Source organism: Podarcis liolepis (genome assembly GCF_965112155.1).
Source record: "Podarcis liolepis genome assembly, chromosome: Z".
Taxonomy (NCBI): Eukaryota; Metazoa; Chordata; class Lepidosauria; order Squamata; family Lacertidae; genus Podarcis; species Podarcis liolepis.
The window spans coordinates 3,963,359-3,980,161 of record NC_139570.1 but is presented as its reverse complement, the minus strand read 5'-3'; the positions used below and the strand labels follow the sequence as shown (position 1 = coordinate 3,980,161).

At 50.3% G+C, this 16,803-nt stretch overlaps 1 protein-coding gene across 8 annotated transcripts in view; it reads right to left on the bottom strand.

Annotated features, from left to right (window-relative positions):
- MED12 (mediator complex subunit 12) overlaps positions 1-16,803 on the bottom strand; it is a 51,458-nt gene that overhangs the window by 13,831 nt on the left and 20,824 nt on the right. For all 8 annotated transcript variants that reach the window (XM_083486169.1, XM_083486170.1, XM_083486173.1 and 5 more), the window contains 20 exons: positions 16,388-16,532; positions 14,987-15,105; positions 14,213-14,356; positions 12,347-12,510; positions 11,343-11,474; positions 11,014-11,241; positions 10,240-10,384; positions 9,206-9,326; positions 8,970-9,071; positions 7,829-7,942; positions 7,534-7,688; positions 5,202-5,381; positions 3,972-4,043; positions 3,375-3,529; positions 3,040-3,201; positions 2,823-2,934; positions 2,139-2,228; positions 1,696-1,805; positions 1,167-1,302; positions 72-233 (listed from right to left, as the gene is read on the bottom strand). In XM_083486169.1, coding sequence (XP_083342295.1) covers positions 72-233; positions 1,167-1,302; positions 1,696-1,805; positions 2,139-2,228; positions 2,823-2,934; positions 3,040-3,201; positions 3,375-3,529; positions 3,972-4,043; positions 5,202-5,381; positions 7,534-7,688; positions 7,829-7,942; positions 8,970-9,071; positions 9,206-9,326; positions 10,240-10,384; positions 11,014-11,241; positions 11,343-11,474; positions 12,347-12,510; positions 14,213-14,356; positions 14,987-15,105; positions 16,388-16,532 — 2,748 coding nt within the window. The remainder of the gene's footprint in view (positions 1-71; positions 234-1,166; positions 1,303-1,695; positions 1,806-2,138; positions 2,229-2,822; positions 2,935-3,039; positions 3,202-3,374; positions 3,530-3,971; positions 4,044-5,201; positions 5,382-7,533; positions 7,689-7,828; positions 7,943-8,969; positions 9,072-9,205; positions 9,327-10,239; positions 10,385-11,013; positions 11,242-11,342; positions 11,475-12,346; positions 12,511-14,212; positions 14,357-14,986; positions 15,106-16,387; positions 16,533-16,803) is intronic.

Sequence of the window (16,803 nt, the reverse complement as noted above, 5' to 3'; positions counted from 1 at the left end):
CTTTCCCACACCATCCTACATACTGAGAAGATGCAACCACACCAGGGCTGGTGGTCAGGGAAGCTACTTGCCTCCTTCTTGAAAATGGAGTCAAAGCCAGCGATCTTGTTGCCTTTGGTGTCAATGAGGGAGCCCTGAGGCTCGCAGGTGATCACGTCCCGAGTCTGCTTGGGCAGGGGCAGCAGCTGCCGCACCTTCTCCAGGCTGTCAGACTGACGGTCGCCCAGCTCCTTCTGCAGAGAAAGGAAGCCACAGAGAGGGCTGATGAGAGGCCTGGCCTGCAGGAGCTCCTCCTGGAGCCCCTTTGCACTTCGGTCATCCCTGCTACACGTCAAAATCATCACATCCCACTACACTATGGCTTGGGCCAAAATGCTACTTACTCTGTAAGATGGGACTGTCTGCCTGCCTTTCCAAGGAAAGTGGTGGGGTGCATGGCCCTGAAGCCGAAACTAAGCTGTGCAAAAATAAGCATGCAAGCTTGCTCTGCATCATGTCATTGGGAAAATTCCCTTGCTTTATATCATACAAACAAAGGATGAGGAACTTTTTCTCCCCTCCTTGAGAACATGCTAGTGGTGGGCAGGGTCAGAGGTGGAACAATGAGGTAAACATGAAAGTAAAGGACCCCTGGACAGTTAAGTCCAGTCAAAGGCGACTATGGGGTTGTGGCGCTCATCTCACTTTCAGGTCAAGGGAGCCGGTGTTTGTCTACAGGCACTTTTCCAGGTCATGTGGCCAGCAGGACTAAACTGCTTCTGGTGCAACAGGACACCATGACGGAAATCAAAGCGCACAGAAATGCTGTTTGCCTTCCTGCCGCAGCAGTACCTATTTATCTACTTGCACTGGTGTGCTAGGTTGGCAGGAGCTGGGACAGAGCAACAGCTCACCTGTTCACCTTCTGATCAGCAAGCCAAAGAGGCTCAGTGGTTTAGACCACCGCGCCACCCAATGAGTGCGGTTTCTACTTTTGTACACTCGGCCAGGTCCTAGGAATGAATATCCCTCTGTCTGCAAGAGGTATTATCATAGTTCAAGCACATCTTCCAGCCAGGCAAAAGCACCCAATAGGTGTGTGAAGCAGCCAGTAGGGGTTGTGGCAGGGTAGAGCCCCAAGAGCCGGAGGGAAGGGGCACAGAATTCCAAGGTGGGCTCCTACTTACTCGGAGTTTCTTGACCAGGTTCATGTAGGCCCGCTTATTTTCCTCCATGCTGCCCTGTGAGATGCTGGACATATCTGCCGCTAGTGTACCATTGATAAGCACACTCAGCATGTCCAACACTGTGGTGAAGAGCTCGCTGCCGGGTTAGAGCAAGAGAAAGGGGAGAAGGTCACAGGAGGAAATGGAACTGCAGCCGCTGTTGTCCCAGTCCCAACGCGCATTTCTAAACGGCAGGGAATGTCGCTGTGGTCACCCATGCCAAAACAACCACCACCTTGGGTGCCCTCCTGACGTTAAGACCCAAGGGCAAGGATGCCTCCAAGGGCCGGGAGCCTGCATTCCTTAGGCGCATCCCTTCTTCCCAGGCCCTGCTGAGATGACGGGATGATTTGGCACACACTCAACTCCTCCACTGTCATCCAGTGGTATCAGGGATGAACTCAACAAGGTTCAGGCTGAGTCTGCTGCCTTTCCTGACTCAGCACAGTTGATGGAGGAAGTGTGTGTGCATGTGCACCAAAGCACTCACTTGTTAGACTGCATGTCAACAGTGCCACTGCTGATGATATCCAAGAGGAGCACAGCCCATTCTGTGGTCTGCTGGGTGCTGCGCTGCACCGTGTCAAACATGCCCCCCACCTAAGAACGAGAAGAAGAGGCTGCGTTGGCCTGAAGGAAGCACACTTGGACGATGGCACAATGAGCACAACACCTATAGGGAACCCTGATGGAGAGGGAAGGAGAGGACAAGCACCAAGTGTCCCCACCACGCCGGCACAGTCAAGCCACATTAACTAGAACAGACCCTCCCTAGTTTGTGCAAGGCAGAGGAACAAAGGTGAGTCAGGAGAAAAAGGCTGGGTCCAATCCTCAGGCTTATGGTCCTGCCAGCTGGAGACATTCCTTGTTCTTTTTTTCTGGCAGCACCTTGGAAGCCAGAGGAACTTGTGCCCCGCCTCCCCTGGCACTTACCAGATTGAGCCTCAGCTTCAGCGCCTCGTGCATCAGCTGCTTCGCTTTGCAGTCATCCTGGTACTGATCTTCTCGCCAGTTGGTCACAATCTAGGTGGGCAGAGAGGAGACTTGCATCTGGCTGAAGGCCAAGCATGGAGTGTCCAGCCCCACAGCCCCAGAAGCTCAGAGCAACGCCACCCTTAACATGCTCCTGTGACTCAATGCATGAAGAACAAAACAGGTGCGCAGGACTTCATATGAGGCAAGAAAATAGCTCCAGGGATGTACCGAAGTACCCTCCCTCTTTTTCTCCCTCCCTCCCACAACCGCAGCCATTGAACATGCCCTGGGGATTTTGCAGGAAGGGCTTCTGGGGCAGTAAGTTCCAGGTTCAATCCCTGGCATCTCTAGGTAGAGCAGGCAATGTCTCTTGCTTGAAACCCTCAAGAGTCACTGCCAGTCAGTGTTGATTGACCAATGGTATAACATGGTATAAGGCAGCTTCCTATGTCCCTGGAAACCTGGAGAAATGCCACCAGTCAGTGCGGACAACACTAAGTTAGACAGACCAATGGTGCATGTTCTCTGGAGCCCCTTAGCTTTAACACTCAAGCCACCACCTGTGCTCTTCCCAAGAAGCATAGTGGGAGTTGTGGAAAGGGTCCCTTTGCACTTCTGATGTGGCCACAGCAAAGATCTTACCTGCTGAACCTGGCTGTACAAGGAAGTGAGGAGGCCCTCACGCTGCTCATCCTGGCCTTTCAGGCAGGTCAAGACCAGGGACAGAAAAGGCTGCTGGCTCAGCAGGGACATGCTGCAGGTGTACCATGGTGCGAAGAAAGAAAGAGAGAAGGGTTGAGTGATGGCTCCTAAGACAGCCTCCCCAAACCCAGCCTCCTTCTCCTTTGGGCCTCCTCACCTCTTCTGTTTCTGGCGGTCCCGTTCCTTGCGGGATGAGGAGCCCAAATGCTGCCCTTTCTCCAGCTCGTCTCCTGCAGCCTTCAACACGTAGCCTTGCACAGAAGTTGGGAGCTTGGCAATGAGAGGGGCCACCAGCCACACACCTGATCTCTCCAAGGAGCTGGGGAAGGCAGGCAAGAAGAGTTGTGGTAAGCCTCTCCTTATTATTTCCTGCAAGCTTCCTCATTTCCTGCAAATTTCCTTTTTTCCTACAAACTTCCTTGTTGTTGTTTTTTTGCAGGAATCCCTTCCCACCACTGCCCTGTTCTCCTGTGCCTTTTTGCAGGCGCTCACCTGAGGATGGGCTTGGCTTTGGTGCTTGCTGGCACAAAGCTTGTGGAGCTGCAAAGGCTGACGATGCCGTTGCTGGCCAAGTTGGTCTCAGCTGACTGCTGGAACACTTCGATGGTGGCCTTGGCAATGTTCTCCAGGAGAGAGTTCATTTCCTGCTGCAAAGAGGTGAAGCGGAGCTTTTGAGCAGCTAACTTCCTCATTTGTTCCAAAGAAGTCCCCGTGCCAAAAAGTCTGTTGCCACTTGTTCACTCTCCAACTCCCTGCCCCAGGCACCCGCCCCTTCTGAGCACCCTTTGCAATCACATCTGATGCTGGGGAAGAGCCATAGCTCCATGGGAGAGCATCTGCTTTGCATGCAGAAAGTCCCATGTTTGATTCCAAGCATCTTCAGACAGGGCTGCGACTCCCTGCCTGAAACCCTGGAGAGTTGCTGCCAGTCAATATAGATAATTACAGCACTAGAAGGACCAAGGGTCTGGATTCAGTATAAGGCAGCTTTCTGTGTTACTATGTTGCTGCACACAAACATGAGGAGAGTGGCCCTTGAATACCCGCATCATTCCTATGCTATCCCCAAATGTGGCACTGAATGCTTACGTTGTTTGCTGTCTGCTTGATCATGAGCTGCAGCTCAAGCAACGACTGTCGCATTGTCCACTGGTCCAGGTTCTGGAAGAAAAACAGACAAGCTGCCCATCACCCACCTGCTTGCTGTGGCAGTAAAACTCACTTGCATCTCACCCCCTCCTCTACTTTGCCAGTGCAAGACTGAATTTTTTGGCACCCTTTGCTGTTCCAGAATGAATGAATGAATGAATGATTATTTATACCCTGCCCATCTGGCTGGGTTTCCCCAGCCACTCTGGGCGGCTTCCAATCGAATATTAAAAACACAATACGGCATTAAACATTAAAAACTTCCCTAAACAGGGCTGCCTTCAGATGTCTTTTAAAATTAGGATAGTTGCTTATTTCCTTGACATCTGATGGAAGGGCATTCCACAGGGCGGGTGCCACTACTGAGAAGGCCCTCTGCCTGGGTCCCTGTAACCTCACTTCTCACAGTGAGGAAACCACCAGAAGGCCCTTGGAGGTGGATCTCAGCGTCCGGGCAGAATGATGGGGGTGGAGACGCTCCTTCAGGTATATAGGACCAAGGCCGTGTAGGGCTTTCAAGGTCAGTACCTACACTTTGAATTGTGCTCGGAAACGTACTGGGAGTCAATGCAGGTCTCTCAGGACCGGAGTTATATGGTCCCAGCAGCCCCTCCCAGTCACCAGTCTGTCACATTCTGGATTAATTGCAGTTTCTGAGTCACCTTCAAAGGTAGCCCCATGTTTATTTATTTTTCCAGCTGTCCCATAGCCTTCTTTTACACACCCCAAAATGCATCTTCCTTACAAACCTATGAACAGGGCCATGTTTAACGGAAGAGGGGCTGGGAGAAATTAATTCTGTGTTGATTGTTAAGTGACCAACCTCAATTATAGAAGCTAAGCAAAAGTGAATCTATCTAATTATTTGCACCTTGCTTGCACTAGATTTTTAGGAAGAAGAAAAAAAGAAGTCTCATCTTCCAACCACAGAATATCCTCTTGCTAGCATCTCCCATGTATGCAATTAAACATTCTTGCATCCTAAGGGTCTAGAAAGATTTAACAAAAATTAAAGTGAGAGTCTGCTGAATTTTGCACTGAATTGTAAAGAGCAAGGCTCTCGCTGGAGCTCACGCTGCCACGACCTTCAATCACGATGCAGGCTTGCCCTGCAGCCCACTGGGAAGTCCATGTTTAGCAATGCCCCAAGGAAACTGTAGCTGCTTGCACCTGTAAGATGCGCTTGATCCTCTGCCGCTGGGGATTCTCGCCCTCCTCGTTGTCGAGCAGCCGGTGCGGGTAACAGATCAGTTGCATCAGCCTTTGGGCCTGGGTGCTGCTCAGGACAGGATCCTGCAGGTCATTGCTGTCTTCACACAAGGATTTCAAGCACCGCTCACCCACCCACTCCTGCAGGTGGAAGAGAGCATACAGGGGTGACAGTGCCCCACTCAGCCTGGGAGGCCTTGCCTCTGGGACCCACCATATGAAAAGGCTGGTGCCTCTTCACCACACCACTTTTGCTGGTCTGCACTGGCTGCTGCTCCATGCACACAGCCCTGGCATCTAGACACCCAAGCTTCTTGGAGAAGTTTGTATGCCAAGCATGTTACCAAAGTCACATGGCACAAGGCAAAGAGCAGCCTCTGGCCAGCTGAGTCACAGCTGGACTGCTGCAGAGTGAGCCACACTGGGCCCTTTCTCTTGCACTGTAGAGGGAGACACTCCCTAGAAGAGGTGCTTACTAAAGTCTAAAACTGCAGGGCAGGGAAGGAGAAAGGACCGTCTAGGTCTTTGGGAGTTTGAAGTTCACAATACAGTGGTACCTCTGGTTACGAACTTAATTTGTTCTGGAGGTCCGTTCTTAAGCTGAAACCATTCTTATCCTGAGGCGCACTTTTGCTAATGGGGCCTCCCACTGCATGCGTGCCTCTGGTGCACGATTTCTGTTCACATCCTGGGGCAAAGTTCGCAACCAAGAGCAGCTACTTCCTAGTTAGCGGAGCTCATAACCTGAAGCATTCATAACCAGAAGCATTCGTAATCAGAGGTACCACTGTAGCGTAATGAAAAGAACAGGACCTTGGATCTTGGGCCCGGTCTTATTCAACATCTTTATCAACGACTTGGATGATGGACTCAAGGGCATCCTGATCAAATTTGCAGATGACACCAAACTGGGAGGGGTGGCTAACACCCCAGAGGACAGAATCACACTTCAAAACAACCTTGACAGATTAGAGAACTGGGCCAAAACAAACAAGATGAATTTTAACAGGGAGAAATGTAAAGTATTGCACTTGGGCAAAAAAAAATGAGAGGCACAAATACAAGATGGGTGACACCTGGCTTGAGAGCAGTACATGTGAAAAGGATCTAGGAGTCTTGGTTGACCACAAACTTGACATGAGCCAACAGTGTGACGCGGCAGCTAAAAAAGCCAATGCAATTCTGGGCTGCATCAATAGGAGTATAGCATCTAGATCAAAGGAAGTAATAGTGCCACTGTATTCTGCTCTGGTCAGACCTCACCTGGAGTACTGTGTCCAGTTCTGGGCACCACAATTCAGGAAGGACACTGACAAACTGGAACGTGTCCAGAGGAGGGCAACCAAAATGGTCAAAGGCCTGGAAACGATGCTTTATGAGGAACGGCTAAGGGAGCTGGGCATGTTTAGCCTGGAGAAGAGGAGGTTAAGGGGTGATATGATAGCCATGTTCAAATATATAAAAGGATGTCACATAGAGGAGGGAGAAAGGTTGTTTTCTGCTGCTCCAGAGAAGCGGACACAGAGAAACGGATCCAAACTACAAGAAAGAAGATTCCACCTAAACATTAGGAAGAACTTCCTGACAGTAAGAGCTGTTCGACAGTGGAATTTGCTGCCAAGGAGTGTGGTGGAGTCTCCTCCTTTGGAGGTCTTTAAGCAGAGGCTTGACAACCATATGTCAGGAGTGCTCTGATGGTGTTTCCTGCTTGGCAGGGGGTTGGACTCAATGGCCCTTGTGGTCTCTTCCAACTCTATGATTCTATGGATAGCTCCAAGGGCACCTGCTAACGGAAGCTATTGTAAACATTGTCTCTGCAGGGGGCTGATGTCTAAGGGTCGGCTGACCAGACCTGGAGTGTCTCCCAAGAACTGCTGACTGCTTGGTTAAAATCATCATCCTCATCATCGTTAGAGGGCCTTCACCTTATTTTGCAGCCTCTGGCTTCTGTGGAAATCCTCTGAATTTGAGGACAGTGGTAGGGCTCTGTCCATGAGGGCCACAAAGGAAGTGCCAGGGGCAATTCCTAACCCACTGGATGTAGACTGAACATTCCCTTGTCTGATTTCTCTGCCAAGGTCTCCAGATTGTGGGTCTCAATAAGAAGAGTCCCCTGGTCCATTCATATTCTGGAACTCAACCATGTCCCCAGAGTTTTCTAAGGCATGTCAACGAACCCATGGGGACCTCACACAACAAGCCAGAACTCTGGCTGAAACCTGTCCACCATCCATGTCTCTGTGGAACAGGAGGCAGGAGCAACAGAAGGGCAAACGAAACCCACTATGCTCACCTGCTGACAGATGCTCCTCAGGACGTACTTGGCATAAACGTCCAGGCTGGCTGTCTCTATGGAGACCATCCGGCTTGCAGGCTTCTTGTCATCTTCCACAAGATCATCCACCCCGGCCGGATGGGAAAAGCCAGAGCCCTTCAGTTCGGCGTCCCCTGCAACCAGAAGCAAGGGTCACCCAGGGCAGAGACCCACATGTAACGGCCACATGTTGCTGTGCCTCTCAGATGAGGCAGGACTGTGCCCATCTCCTCACGTTCCTGGAGACAGGAACCTACATTCCCCAGGCACATACCCAGTACGAAGACAGCCTTCAACACAGCAAACACGGCTCCGTCCACAATGCGGTTCTGGGAAGCAGCCAGCAGGTGTCGATCGCAGGAAGAGCGGATGCCCACTGACGGCTTGCCTGTAGCAAGGTGACAAGGGAAGGGAAAAGCTCTTGCCGTGAACCGACTATGAATACTCCAGACCAAGCTGGGAGACAAAAAGGCACCCAAAGGCAATGCAGTAGCTGGTGAACACAGAGCAGCCAGGATGGTGTCATTGTACAGAACATTTAGCCATTGCTTATTGTTAAAGCCTTAGTGCTTGGGAAAGCTACAGTGATAAAAATTCTGGTCAAGAATGGAGCCTTCAGGACATTGTGAGAAGTGTTTGCTGGCCTCCTCCCTGGGACATTGGGCAGACCTTGGTTTCTTTGTGATCTTTTTGGAAACAGTTATGATAGCCCTGTAAATAAGCCAACAAAGTTACTCTCCTGGTTTTTAATTTTTTTTGTAAACTGCTTTTGGGTTTTAATAATAATAATAATAATAATAATAATAATAATATCTTTATTGTCATTGCCTCCTCTCGGGGACAACGAAATTACTATTATTTTTATTATTATTATTATTATTATTATTATTATTAAGCTGGAGGCTGATAACTCTTGGGACTGTCACAGGGTCTGCATCCCAGCAATAAATGGAGACTTCCATTTAGCCATCCCAGCTAGTAGCTACTGTGTAGATATTTAGGGCCATCCAGTGCATTACTGTGGCCACAGGGAGTCACCATAAGGCACCAAAGGCCTGACTGGCCACCAGGGCAAAGGCTGGCTCAGTCAATGTGGGAAGGTGGTTTTGACCAGCCATGAGAAAGAAGGGCAGATGTCACCAGCTGGCCAAGTCAGGAGACACAGCAAACAAGGAAGCAAGGAAGAGGTGGTAAAAGAGTGTCTGTTTAGGATCAGTTAATGGAGTTAAGGGAAGAACTTGCAGACACCACCCCATGGGGATGCTCTGCCCCATAGGCTGAAGAGACAACTGTCAGCAGCAACAGGTTGACAACGAAACTGCACAGCAGGAAAGAGGGTTCGGGGAGAGCAGCATCCTCCATCAGGGCAAGAAGAGACATGGAAGAGGAAACGCCCCAAAGGAGCGATCACTTACTGCTGTCCTGCTGGCAGGGGTTCAGCTGCGGGGTCTTGAAGAGGTGGAGCAAAATCCGGCAGGTCAGGCGGGCTCCGGGTTCCGAGTCCTGCTCGCTGCAAGCTGCAGAAAGGTAAAACCACCAGTGGCAATTGATCTGAGCTGACCCTCTACTTTTCAAGGCGGGTGGGCAGGCCTCCATTTGCAAGGCCCCTTGCTAGGCAGCAGGGTCCCAGCCATTGCAAGCAGGCACTCACCAGCATTGAGCAACGAAGGGATGGCAGCACAGCGGATCAGGTCCTCGAGGAGGAGGCACTGGCGAGCAATGAGGATGGCCACGAACGTGGCAAGGGAGTCATGGAAAGACAAATCACTCACCTAAGGGAAGGAGAAGGTCATAGCTGAGGCTTTTTTAATTAAAAAAAAGTTGCTTCTGTGGAACTGTAATCACTCAAGAGCAATCCACACACAAGACCTCGTCACGCCATAGCCTCAGGCTGGGGAGTATTTATCTTTCTCTTTCTTTTAAATAAAGTTTTATTAAGACTTTTCATAATATAATTAAGAAACAAACTGAGCCAAACAAAAAAGAAACAATAAAAAGAAGGAAAGAGATAAAAGAGAAAGGATTAAAAATTACAAAAAGTCACCTAAACTTTGTCCCATAAGCATCCTCCAATCTCTCACCTGGGAGCATCCCTTTCTTCCCCCAGCCTCTGACCCTGGGATCTCACCTTCCCTGCCTCTCACACAGGGTCCTTTACCAACTGTCTGTCACTTTCACCTGCATGCAGTTCTTACCAAAATATAGTAGGAGAGAATGTTAAAGGGAATAGTAACAGAATAGAGAGAGAGAGAAAAGGTAAAGAAATGAAAAAAGAAATGTCTTGTGACAGAGATTAAAATTCCTCAGGGTAAAGCCCTTCAGGCAAATGCAGCACTCCACAGTATATATTTAGCTAGCAGCAGACATAGGAACACAGGAAGCTGCTTTGAACTGAGCCAGACCATTGGTCTATCTCGCTCAGTACTGTTTACACTGACCAGCAGCTGCTCTCCAGGGTTTCAGGCAGATTCCCTACCAGGAGATGCCAGGACTGAGCCTGTGACCTTCTGCGTGTAAAACAGGTGCCCTTCCTCTTTCTAGCACCCTGTGTATTGCCTTGAGTTGCTCCTCAAGGATTTCACACCCTGACGCTTCTCCAGGTACCCTCAGCAGCCTCCACGCACACTCTATCCAGCACAACCTCCAATGTCTCCACCCCCATCACAGCCCAGGCCCTGCCCTTACGTCCACATTGCAGAGGAGGTCATTGAAGCCACAAGTCCCGTTGTTGGAGGAGCAGCACAAAGCCTTCAGCACACCCAGCCACTCGGCACTGAGTGACTTGCAGTAGCCCGTCAGTTCAGCACACAGGATTGCGATGTCGTTGACCCTGCACAAGGAAAGGCATTGGTGGTGGTGGTGACGGCCCTTGGCCTGAATGGCTTCAAAAAGAGGCGATTACGACATACTAAATGGAGAAGAAACCTAGCAGTGGTTATTTAATTGTGGCGGTCAAATAAAACCTCCACGTGCAGAGGCAGTATACCTCTTAAGAGACCTGCACTTGTTTAGGCAGGTCTGTCCAGAAATGTAGAATGGTTCTTTTGATCTCGGTGTTTGGATCCTAGTTTTAGCTTATAGTGACTTTTAATGATTTCTGAAGGTATTAAATAATTGTTGTCAACTGGTTTTTTATGGTGAATTTATTGGTTTTTTCTTTTTGTAAAGCGCTTCGAGGCTTTTCCAACTTACAATCAAGCAGTATGAAAAGCATCACAATTTTTAATTTTTTAAAAAAAATGCTATATGCTTCTAGGAGGGAGGCAAAAATGTAGGCAAGGCCTATTGGCTTCATACTTTTCTTCTGAAGTGCCTGTTGGTCCCTGTAGGAGACGGGCTGGTGGGCCGGACGGCTCTGCTCTAGTCTAGCCCATCCAGAGCCCTTACATGGTTAAAAAGTGTCACTAGGAGGAGAGGTAGCCCAGCCCAGAGGCCCAACCAGCCTAGTCCAGCTCTCACCGATCAGGATCGTGGTGCCCCACACAAACGTGCATGAGGGCGTTGCACACAAAGCTGTAGCGGTTGGCCGGGTTGTCGGTGAGGCTCTTGCCCAGGTTGGTGTAGGTGAAGTTGTGGGCCGACGGATTCTCGATGGTGTCGATCATGAACAAGGGCTCCCACAGCATGTTCGAGTCGGATGGCTCCACGTTGCAGTAGATGGTGTTCTTCACCTTGGAGCAGAAGTCGCTGGTGGGGAGAAGGAAGGAAGGTGGATGAGGACCTTTTAGGTAGGAGAAACAAAACACACTTCCCTGCGTCACCTCCCTAGACAGCCAGATGGCGCTCACCTGAACAGCTCTCCAAATTTACTCTTCAGGTGGCTGCAGGAAGTGTAGAGGTCATAGAGGTATGCTAGGATGCAGCGTTCTGCAGAAGATCCGTCGGAGCGGTTCATGCCGTGCTTCACCACCCCACACAACCTGAAGGGGCAGAAGAAAGCAGGGTGAAGGAGTGGTGAGAGGGTTGGATTAAGTCAGGGAGGGTTCCAATCCTCCACTTGGTCACCTTGGGGCAAGCCACAGTCTCTTAGCCTAGCCTTCTGTCATCAGCGCACCCCCTCCCCATCCCCAGTCTGGTGTATAGGCAGCTATTCCCAGGTCTGTGCTCTATGGAGCACTTGCAGCAACAGAGGGCCACACACCCTCCACCAGTTTATGTATCTCCCCCTGAAGGCCTGTGTGCACACAGCCGGAGACTACGCCTGTGTGGAAGCTGCTGCTGCTCTTCCCTCTTCAATCCTCTCCTGGTTCTGGGAGACAAGGGTGCAAGAAAGGGCAGGGAAGCTGCCCTTCACTTGCCCAACCTGCCTCTTCCTCCTCTTTTTCTGACCAATCCTGTGCCCTGCCTCCCATCTCCGAAGCTTTCCCTGCCTCTGCCTCTTGTCTACTGACTAGTACAGGTCCCCACAAACCACTGCCCCTTCTCGTGACTCCAGACCCCTTTCCCCTCAGGCACACTCATCAGCATCCTGCCAGTCCCTGACACGATTGTTGTGAGGATTAAAAGTGGGAGGGAGGCGGAGAAACATGCATGCCACCTCGAGCTCCTTGGAAAAAATGGTGGGATATAAATGTAGCAACAGGTTTACAAATAAAGTGAGAGAAACTGTGATGGAAGGCAGGGCGGTGAGGGGAAACTCAACATGCAGGGGGCAAGCAGGACTGTCCACGCCTCCCCCCCACAGGACATTTCCGGGCATTAAGGATGGGGAGCTGCACCAACAAGAAGCTCTTACGCAAGGCAAGGCCCCTGACACCCTCAGAGCAGCAGCTGAGAAGCACTGGATTCCTACCCTTCGAATACTTGAGCCATCTGGTCCTGATTCAGGATAAGGCAGGAATGATAGTGCCGCAACACGGCCACGATGCACAGGCACAGGCTGGTGGTGTAGCTGCCCACCAGGTTAGAGGACTTCAGCAGCAGCTCTGCCTCCACCACACTCAGCTCATTCAGCAGCTGGATTCAACACAAGAAAATGTAAGTATTAAAGGAGGCATGTGTGAGTGACACAGCAGACTAGCTCACAGACCTCCGTCCCCAGCCCCTTACAAAAGCTGTTTCTGTTGACAGAAAGAGGTCAGGAGTTGAAGTTTTCCAAAAGAATAGTGAGGGGCTTGGAGATGTAGGTCTGTGGCCCCCTCACCCATGAACTCTCTAAGTAGCCAGTGGCCAATTCCCCACGGGGCTTTGTGCTCACACAGTCCCTCCTCTCTCCCAAATGTTTAAATGAATTACTTTTCCCTTTGGGGCAAAGCCACAATTTGTTGTAACACCTGATCCAGGAAGCTGTGACTTGCACATAGCCTCCAAACAAGGATCACCAACCATCTGTAAACAACAGCTTGGAATCTTGGGTCTGGAGAACACAATCAAACCAGAGTTTGCAGGCCAGGCATCACAGTGGCAAGTGATGGGCCTTTTAAAGTGAAAATGTATCCAAGTTTTGCTTTTTGTTTTGGTAAATGAAGCCGCAAGATTTCTCTCGAGGCAGCTCAGCTTCAAGGTTTGCTGGACTACAACTAGCTAGCAGAGCCAGTGGTCAGGGATGATGTGAACTAAAATCCAAAAACAGGTGGAGACTCAGGTTTGAGAAACAATGTACTAAAGTATCTCCAGTATCAGAGACAGCATGCTCCAGAATAAGTTGCTGGGGAGCACAAGTGAAAAGAGCACTATTGCACTCCTGTCCTGCTTGCGGCATTCTCAAGCGAACCTGGTTCACCACTGTACAATAACATGGTTCTGGGCCCTTGGCCTGACCCAGCAGGGCTCTTGTGGTGTTCCGATGGAACAGAGGAGGGAGAAGCAGACTGGAGAAAGGCAAGAAGCAGACTTCTCTTTTATGAAATACAAAAGGCAGAATGTGAGAGGAAAGAACAGAGAAGATGCTCTGATCCTGGTTGGTGGGTGGAGACAGCTCACTTGGACGCCTCTCCCCCTCTGGACTAACAACAGTAAGGTGCAAACGGTTTGTGTACAGTCATATATCAGGTTTAATATGCTTCAGGTTGAGCGTTTTCAAGTTATGCTCTGCGGTGACCCGGAAGTAACGGAGAGCGTTTCGACACTCGCGCATATGCATGCGCTCAAAATGACATCACACGCATGCGCGGAAGTGGCGAAACGCAACCCGAGCACACACGCGTTACATTCTACTCAGGATGCGAACAGGGCTCTGGAACGGATCCCGTTCGCATCCAGAGGTACCACTGTATTACATGCACTTCCATTTGGTGTGTACAATTTTGTTCTGCCTGTTCATTCTCACTGCTATCCTTTCACTGCTATTGTATTTGGTAACATAAGAAGAGCTCTGCTGCATCACCTGACCATTGGAGAAGATGGGAACTGTGAGTCCAACCATGTTTGAAAGACGATTGCTTTCTCCACCCCTGACTTAACCAAGCACAAGGTTTCTGGAAGGGGTGGGGTCAACGCGTACAGCAGCAGGACCCAACCAAGTGCCATCCAGGTGCCTTGGACCACCATTCACAACAGCCCAAGTCAGCTGTGCTGATGGGTGCAGGTGGAGTCTAAAGGGTATCAGGCTGGAAAGGTATCAGGCTGGAAAGGCTGCTATAAGGAAGATGGGAGGGAGAGAAATGAAGAGGGGACCGAAGCGGCTTCTATCATCAACCCCCAGCTTCAAGATGCCCACCTGGATGGCGAAGTCAATGAGCCCACTGATGTTGAGCGAGTACTCCATCAGGTCGAAGATGAACTGGACGTGCTGCACCAGGGGCAGGTGGTAGGACATCCCTAAGGCAAAGCTGGTGATCTGCTCTAAGACGTTGCGCGATACCTGGAGTTGGGGAGCAGGGGGTCAACAGCCACCGATTACGAAGCCACTGCCTTGCATCAAGGCAGCCTGTTGGTCCACATCGCCTGGGGTGGGTGGGTGTCAGCCCTGGGGGGGTCCAGGTGCAGCCCTCCAGGCCTCTCTGTCTGTCCCGGGCCATGCCCCCTCCCCAGGCCACACCCCTCACTGGCCCTGTTCTGTCCCCTCCTCTAAGGACTTTACCTGGGTGGAATGTGTCCTTGCACTGTGATGGGATCTCTTGCTTGCCTGGATGAAGGATGGAGAGCGGGGTGTGTAGGTGTGTCTGGCCATGCCTACTTTGGCCACACCCACCACTGGCATCCCCCGCCCCCCCCCCAAAAAACTTGCACACAATGGAATATGGCCCATGGCCTGAAGAAGGATCTGCATTGCCTGATGTAGCTCAATACTGTCTTCACTGACTGGTAGCAGCTTTCTTTCTTTTTCTCAACATCTGCTGCGTGAAACTATAGACCGGAGATGCCAGGGATTGAACCTGGGACCTTCTATGTACATAGCACATGCTCTGCCCCTGAGACACATGTGCCTTTCAGTAGTCAGCTGAAAGGCACATGACCAAAGGAGATCCCTCCTCACGCACAAGGCACACACCTGAGAGGTGACAAGGTGCTGGTCAAAATGAGAAAGGTGTTGGAACTTAGCAAAGATGTCCTCGGCTGTCGGGAAGGCCTCTGGCTTGTTCCGTTTCCTTTTCTGCCCCTCCTCTCCCCCTATACAGAAGGAGGAAAAACAAAACAAAACCAGATGGCTGCTGCTTAGCTTTTGCTTAGAAATGTAAGCGCCACTTTTTCCATTTGCATAAACACAAAGAGCAGCTTCTGGAAAACCATAAGCGATACAATGTCAGTAGAAAATCAATGTGAAAATGGCAATGAGTTTTGCAATTACTCGGTAAGTACAAAAAGCAGCAGTTTTCAGTATGGTAGTTGGGAATTAGAAGCACGGTATATTATTGTCCCCCAAAGAACCTCAGCAAACAAAGTGGTTTTTAACCTGGTGCCCGAAAGGTATCTCAGAGAGGGCCCCTGAATATCCTGGAAGATAGCATTCCATAGGCTAGGTGCCTCAAAATAAAAAGCCTCCTCTCCAGGTGTGGCTCACCTAACCTTTGCAGGAGGCCTTCAGAGGATGACCTTAGCAGGCTGGCAGATCATCAGTTCATTACCAGGACCAAATGAAGGTGGTCAAATTAGTGTTCAAAGCCCTAAATAATTAGGCCCCAGATATTGGAAAGGCTGCTTCCTTCCCTGGAGACCCTCTCATATGTTAAGATCATCTTGGTAGCTCTACCACCCTCAGAGGTTTAGGGCATGAAAGCAGCCCAGGAGAGTGTTCACTATCTGTGGCAGCACTTAAGCTATGGAATTCAGCCGCCCCACAGAGGCGCATGTAGCATCTTCACAGGACAGCTTCTGTCCCATGCTGAACATGCACCTCTTTATTCTGGCTTTCAGCCCCTGAGGTGTGTGTTTCTAGGAGCCGCCCGATTCTTTTGACTGTAAATTGCTTTAACTGACTTTAATATCATGTATTTACACTGCTGTAATGTGGCCCTGGGACCTTACGGTGAAGAAACATAACGCAGGTAAGAAATGTAATAATGGTAACAATAAGATGATAGTGATATTGGAGATGACCATTCAGGTAACCTGGTCACAGGCCACTTGGGTCAAAAGCAGCACTATGAAGTAGGCCAGGAAGCCAACACAATTATTTCAATACTGACCAAATGTGATCTCACCCACAATCACTGCCATATTTTGAACACATTGTCCTTTCCAGTGTTCAAAAGAAGCCCCATGTAAAGTGCACGATCCCATAACACAGAGTTTCCCAACTTTGGGACTCCAACTGTTTTTGGACTACAATTTCCATCATCCCTGTCCACTGGTCTTGCTAGGTAGGGATGATGGGAGTTGTAGTCCAACAACAATGGCTGGAGACCCAAGTTTGGGAAACCTTGCTCTTTGGACACACAGGTGCCCCACAGACCTGTCTCTGCTGTGCTCTTCCTGTTTAACACCTTCAGGATATCTTTGGTTATCTTCTTGATGGCATGCCGTGCCTCATCACGCTGCTTCCCAACACCAAAAAGGACCACCAGCCGCTGGTTGCATTCGTGGCTGCTTGACTCCTCCTGAGAAGCAAGAGGTTGGAAGGGGTGGGTGTCAGCTGCTGATGCCAGGTGGGGAGGTTTTCCAGCTACCAGTGTTAAGAGGCCCTTGCCTACCTCACAAACCCAATGAAGCTGGGTGTGGGGGACCTCAAAGACATTTCCCCACCATGCTCACCTACCCCACACCTGATGTCAGGTGCAGTGGGCAGGTACTGGAGTGGCTGCAAAGGGACAACTAGGCAGGAGCAAGGTGCACCTCCACCAGCACTGAAACTGCTGCCAAAATAGAGGG